The sequence below is a fragment of the Papaver somniferum genome, chromosome 9 (genome assembly GCF_003573695.1).
Source record: "Papaver somniferum cultivar HN1 chromosome 9, ASM357369v1, whole genome shotgun sequence".
In the NCBI taxonomy this organism is placed as follows: Eukaryota; Viridiplantae; Streptophyta; class Magnoliopsida; order Ranunculales; family Papaveraceae; genus Papaver; species Papaver somniferum.
Window position 1 is genome coordinate 56,828,608 of NC_039366.1, and position 7,299 is coordinate 56,835,906.

General features: G+C 37.3%; 1 protein-coding gene across 1 annotated transcript; it reads left to right on the top strand.

The window, feature by feature from the left end:
• Window positions 1–102: 102 nt before the first annotated feature.
• On the top strand, window positions 103–684 carry LOC113311983 (ATP-dependent DNA helicase pif1-like). Its single transcript, XM_026560764.1, has one exon. The coding sequence runs from the start codon at window positions 103–105 to the stop codon at window positions 682–684; it is 582 nt and encodes a 193-aa protein (XP_026416549.1).
• Window positions 685–7,299: the final 6,615 nt, after the last annotated feature.

Sequence of the window (7,299 nt, forward strand, 5' to 3'; positions counted from 1 at the left end):
AAACTGTACCCCTCTTTAGGGACATCTAATCAAGTATCACCTGAAGATTTAACCGAGAGAATCATCTTATCAGCACGTAACGATGATGTTAACGATATTAACATGGAGGCATTGAATATTTTGTATGGAGAGACATTCACTTATTTAGCCGCGAACAGATTACATCCCGACGAAAGCGGCATTATCCCAAATTACAGCAGCGAATTTCTCCAGAATTTAAATCCACCAGGAATGCCCTTATTCAGGATAAATCTTAAAATTGGATGCCCAATTATTTTGATGAGAAATCTGTCTCCATCTGAGGGTCTTTGTAATAATATCAGACTATTGGTTACTAAATGTGGTAAACACGTACTACAGATGAAAATTCTAACAGGACATAAAGCAGGAGAGACGGTATTGTTACCAAGGACATCATTTCAACCATCGGTTTCAGAATTGAACGTAAACATGACAAGGCGTCAATTTCCAGTCAGGGTAGAATATGCAATGACAATTAATAAATCACAAGGACAGTCTGTTAAGTACGTCGGCATAGATGTAAAAACTCCTGTGTTCAGCCATGGCCAGCTTTACGTGGCTTTATCAAGATGCACTGCTGCCAATAGAATAATAGTACTTCTCGAAGACAATGCTGAAGAACTTAAAACAACTAACATTGTATTTCCAGAAGTTCTACTATAATTCATTGTCACACTATTTGTTGGTTGGTTGTTTTGGTTTTAGCAGTGATACATTTTAGGTTCATTTAGAGATGCATAGCTACAAATAGAATAACAATACTACTGGATAATGAAGCGAAACCAGAATTTTTATTGTATATCATTCAATTCATGTTTATTTCATTTAGTATGCCATACTGATTTTCAATGTTTACTTTTTATTCTTAAATATAACTTCAAACTTAAAGCCATGTTTCCTGTGTTTAGCCATTCCAAACTATTTACTAATTCTACAGTTTTGCTAGGAGGGTCTCATTATTAAAGGAAAGAGTTATTGTCTAGAATCACTAACCTTGGAGGTCATCTACGAAAATAAGACAAACAAGTCCAAGAACAGAAGATGGTCCGCGTTGCTCAGTTTCTTTACATGATGTGTTATGGAGCGCAATTCCCACTTCTTGGCTTCTTTGGTTGAGAACTCCTGCAATATTTAAAATAACTTGGGTTAGTTAACAAACTCATCATTTGGGCTATCTAACATTTTGAAATCCAACCTTAGTCATACACAACATTCATCTACGAATCCGTTACGTTCCACTCCAGCACACTCAGTGGACAAGGAGCTCAAATTAATACAATTTTTTTATGTTAGAGCATTGCTTGGTCAACCTCGCATGCGTTGCTATCTCAAGCATGTTTGTCAATGTTAGTGATCAAAACTACGAATCTTGATTTCTAGCCTACATAGCTAAGTCTCGGACTAGGATTGAAAAGTGTAGTTGAGCTCAAGGACTTCATGGCGATTCATCATACAACAACGAAGATCTATACAAGGAACCGTGGAACTTCATCAACAAAAAGGTATGTGGAGATTTGAACTTATCTATCACTCAAAAGTCTATATATTCTATCTCCTACTTCTTATGAGACAAAAGTCGTATGCTATATAGACTAGATCATACACACTTGACATTACGAGCTGAGCATTCATTGCTTATCTTTTATCTCGAAATCGTGTGTTGGTAAAGCGTTTCTCTTTGATCAAGTTTATCTTCACCTAGTGACGAAAGTCATGAAAAGTTTCAATCACTTTGAGAATTGCTCTGACGTGAATTGGTCTGTGAATAACGGCTACATAGCATCCTCTGAGAATGTGTCAATGATTTAAATGAGAGTTTAAATTACATAACCATGTATTCCTTGAACCGAAGTTTTCGAACTTTGTTGATCAAGAGAAATCAGGAGGATTGTAGAATTGGCTTACCAAGTCCGCGAACCCAGTCCGCAGACTCAGTCCGCGAACTGTCGGAAGTTCTCGACCGAGAAATTATGCTAGATTTAGAACTCGTTTGTGTGCTTAGTCCGCGAACTTGCGGAAGTTCTCTTTCCGAGAATTTCTGCTGAGTTTGGAAAACTCAACCGATTAACTTATGTCCGCGAACTTGTTTGTGAACTTCAGAGTTTATGATCTAAAGATGTGCTCTGAACATGAAACATTAAATTACTAAGGAATGCTTTATGCAAACCGTGGCTATAATGTTCATGAGCCGATTCAATCGAATCGAATCATCTTTTTTTCAATTGTGTCTTGTGTAGTTACATAAGATCTCATAGCAATTGAACTCCTTAACTGGTTCATTTGAGTCAATTGAACTAGTTATGGTGAATAAGAACAAGGTTAATATGAAATTCTCATATGGTTAACCTTTTGGGTTAATATGTTGAACCAACATACACGTACACGTTTGCGCATGGTTTTCACGAACCCAGTAAACGTTTACCCAAGTGTGTGTGACAAGAGAAGTTTTCGATCTAACGGTTGAGAAATATTAGCTTGAATCTAAATCATGTTTTCATCTAACGATGAATATAGATTGCTTTGTAACTAAGGCAAAACACTGATTTGAAGGCTATATAAAGGAGACATCTAGCATTGAGCAAAACTAATCCCCACACGTCTGTGTGCTACTAGTGCGCTCGTTAGAGTCGATCTCCATTAACCTTTGATTTTCTTCTCTAAAATCAGGTTAACGACTTAAAGACTTCATTGGGATTGTGAAGCCAGACCGATACTACTTTATCGTAGTTGTGTGATCTGATCTTGCATCTTCTATCGTACGAATACAATCGATTGAGTGGCTTGAGATCGTGAGAGTTCTCCGATAGGCAAGATAAAGAAGTCGCAAACATCTTTGTCTCACTGTTTGTGATTCCTCGACAATCCGATTGTGTAGTCAGGAAGGATTGTAGAGAGGTGATTGATTAATCTAGGTTGTTCTTCGGGAATATAAGATCGGATTATCAATTGGTTCATGTTCACCTTGATTTTATATCTTAAGACGGAACAGACCCTAGGGTTTATCTATGGGAGACTGATTTATCCTTTGATAAACTTTTCTGCGTGAGACAGATCTGTTTATTACCAAGTCTGTGATTTTGGGTTACAACAACTCTTGGTTGTGGGTGAGATCAGCTAAGGGAATCAAGTGCGCAGTATCCTGTTGGGATCAGAGGCGTAGGAGTACAACTGTACCTTGTATCAATGGGAGATTGATAGGGTTCAACTATAATCCAGTACGAAGTTAGTTTGCTGTAGGATAATGTCTGTAGCGGCTTAATACAATGTGTATTCAATCTGGACTAGGTCCCGGGGTTTTTCTGCATTTGCGGTTTCCTCGTTAACAAAATTTCTGGTGTCTGTGTTATTTATTTTCCGCATTATATTTTATATAATTGAAATAATACAGGTTGTGCGTTCGTGATCATCAATTGGAAATCCAGCCTTTGGTTGTTGATTGATATTGATTGATCCCTGGACATTGGTCTTTGGTACCGTCCAAGTATTCCTTGTATTTGATAATGACTCGCTATTGTTTTTAGCTTGAGTAAAAATAAAATCTAGAGAGAGATATTAACTCCTTGAGATACTTTTATCTATATTGAGCCTGACTGTCTAGTTGATTCTCTAGCAAAGTATTTCGGAGTTAGTCCATACATATTGCTAATCGAAATATTGGGTGGTGTTGTTAGACCCCCGCTTTTTCAATTGGTATCAGAGCAGGAAAACACGTTAAAAACCTCATAAGTCTGTGTTTGTGGCAATCTGAGTCTGTGGAAAGAATCTCATACGCATACCAAAATGCCTCCAAAAGCTGTCAACTTTGTCAAGTGTCTCGGAAATACCTCAAAGGGTCACTCATTAGATGATTCTTCCGAATCCCGAGGTAGGAAGACTGTTCCATCCTGTGTTGGTCATTCTTCCTCCAATGAGACTTTGGACATAATGGGAAAAGCTGAAATGGATCTCACAAGAATTTCAAAAAATTCTACAGTGTTTGTTGATCTCAAGGATCATGTACAACTCATGGTTGAATTCGAAAAGTCTATTGATCGTGAACAAGTACTCTACAACATTATAGGGTCATTCTCTAAGGAAATTGAGAAACTTCTTCAATAAAACAATATACAACGTGAAAAGATTTTTGATCTTGAAAAGCTGGTCAAAGAAGGCTCAATTAGAGAAAATTGTTTGATCAAGACGCATTCATCCGATTTAGACAGACTTCATGTTGAGAAGGAGAAACTTGAAGCATCGCTTGTCTTACTCAAAATCATGTGTTGGTAAAGCGTTTCGCTTTGATCAGGTTTATCTTCACCTAGTGACGAAAGTCATGAAAGTTTCAATCACTTTGGAAATTGCTCTAACTAGAAAGGTATGTTATTCTTCACGACTGAATATCTACGTCTGAGAATGTTTCAATGATTGGAATGAGAGTTTAGATTATATAACGATGTATTCCTTGAACCGAAGTTTTCGAACTTTGTTGATCAAGAGAAATTGGTAGGATTGTGGAATTGGCTTGCCAAGTCCGCGAACCCAGTCCGCAGACTCAGTCCGCGAACTGAAGGAGGTTCTCGACCGAGAATTTCTGCTGGGATTTCCAAAACTCGTTTGTGTGCTAAGTCCGCGAACTGGCGGAAGTTCTCAACCCGAGAATTTCTACTGAGTTTGGAAAACTCAACCGATTAACTTAAGTCCGCAAACTTTTTTGTGAGCTTAAGAGGTTATGATCTAAAGATGTGCTCTGAATATGGAACATTAATTATTAAGGAATGCTTTATGCAAACCGTGGATATGATGTTCATAAACCGATTCTAATCGAATCGAATCATCTTTGTTTCAATTGTGTCTTGTGTAGTTACATAAGATCTCATATAAATTGAACAACTCTTAACTAGTTCATTTGAGTCAATTGAACTAGTTACGGTGAAGAAGAACATGATTAATATGAGATGCTCATATGGTTGACCTTTTGGGTTATCATGTTGAACCAACATACGTGTACTCGTTTGTGCATGGTATTCTAAAACCCAGTAAACGTGTACCCAAGTATGTGTGACAAGCTAGGTCTTTCGATCTAACGGTTGAGAGATATTGGCTTGAATCTAAATCAGGTTTTCATCTAACGGTGGATAGAGTTTGCTTTGTACCTAAGGCAAAACCCTGATTTGAAAGGCTATATATAGGAGATATCTAGCATTGAGCAAAACTTAATCCCCACACGTCTGTGTGATACTAGTGCGCTCGCTAGAGTCGATCTCCATTAACCCTTGATTTTCTTCTCTAAAATGGGGTTAACGACTTGAAGACTTCATGGGATTGTGAAGCCAGACCGATACTACTTTTATCGTAGTTGTGTGATCTGATCTTGCATCTTCTATCGTACGAGTACAATCGATTGATTGACTTGAGATCGTGAGAGTTCTCCGATAGGCAAGATAAATAAGTCACAAACATCTTTGTCTCACTGTTTGTGATTCCTCGACAATCCTGTTGTGTAGTCAGGAAGGATTGTAGTGAGGTGATTGATTAATCTGGGCTGTTCTTTGGGAATATAAGTCCGGATTATCAATTGGTTCCTGTTACCTTGATTTTATATCTAAAAACGGAACAAAACCTAGGGTTTATCTGTGAAAGACAGATTTATCCTTTTGATAGACTTTTCTGTGTGAGATAGATTCGTTTATTATCAATTCTGTGATTTTGGGTTGCAGAAACTCTTAGTTGTGGGTGAGATCAGTTAAGGGAATCAAGTACGCAGTGTCCTGCTGGGAATAGAGGCGTAGGAGTACAACTGTACCTTGTATCAATGGGAGATTGGTAGGGGTTCAACTATAGATCAGTCCGAAGTTAGTTTGCAGTAGGCTAGTGTCTGTAGCGGCTTAATACAGTGTGTATTCATTCTGGACTAGGTCCCGAGGTTTTTCTGCATTTGCGGTTTCCTCGTTAACAAAATTTCTGGTGTATGTATTATTTCTTTTCCGCATTATATTTTTTATATAATTGAAATAATATAGGTTGTGCGTTCGTGATCATCAATTGGAAATCCAACCTTTGGTTGTTGATTGATATTGATTGATCCTTGGACATTGGTCTTTGGTACCGTCCAAGTTATCTCTCTTTAATAAAGACTCGCTATTGATTTTAGCTTGAGTAAACATCAAATCGAGAGATTGAGATATAAACTCTTTGATATATCTTTTTATTGATTGAGTCTGACTGTCTAGTTGATTCTCATAAAAAGTATATTGGAGTTTGTCCATACATATTTCTAAGCGAAATATTGGGTGGTGTTGTTGGACCCTCGCTTTTTCAATTGGTATCAGAGAAGGCAAACACACTAAGACCTCATCAGTATGTGTTTGTAGCGATCTGACTATGTGGACAGAATCTCATATGCATACCAAAATGCCTCTTAAAGCTATCAACTTTGTCAAATATCTCGGAAATACCTCAAAGGGTTACTCCTTAGATGATTCTTCCGAATCCCGAGGTAAGAAGAATGTCTCATCTTGTGTGAATCATTCTTCCTCCAATGAGACATTGGATATAATAGCTAAAGCTGAAATGGAGCTCACCATAATTTCAAAAAATTCTACTGAGTGTATTGATCTATAGGATCATGGTAAACTCATTGATGAATTTGAAAAGTCTATTGATCATTAACAGGTACTCTATAACATTATAGGGTCTTTCTCTAAGGAAATTGAGAAACTTCTTCAAGAAAACAATATACAGCGTGAAAAGATTTGTGATCTTGAAAAGCTGGTCAAACAAGGCTCAATTAGAGAAAATTGTTTGATCAAGACGCATTCATCTGATCTAGACAGACTTCGTGTTGAGAAAGAGAAACTTGAAGTCTCATTTTCTCTATCCCACAGACAGTGCAAATCCTTGGAAAAGGAAAACTATGTTTTACAGAAAAATTCTTCTGCACAAACTAATTCTCATGAGTTACCGTACAGAATGAAATTTTCTCCAAGAGAAGATTGTGTCAAGAAAAGTTTTCATAACTTACAATCTTCTCCAGTGGCTATGAAGTTTAAACAAGTACTAGTTATTGCTTCTCCTACACGAATATGTACCTTCTGTGGAAAAGGAAATCATTATGCTATCTATTGTTTTGCTAGAAAGAAACGTGTTTCTGAACTCCACAAGTTTCTTCTTTCTACTGTCAATGGAGTAAATAGTCGAACGACTACTACAGTGAAGGTCCCTTTCACAAGAAACCAGACATCTTATAAAAATGATGTCTCTCCTAGAAATCATTACATGACATTTGTAAATTCTCGTGCT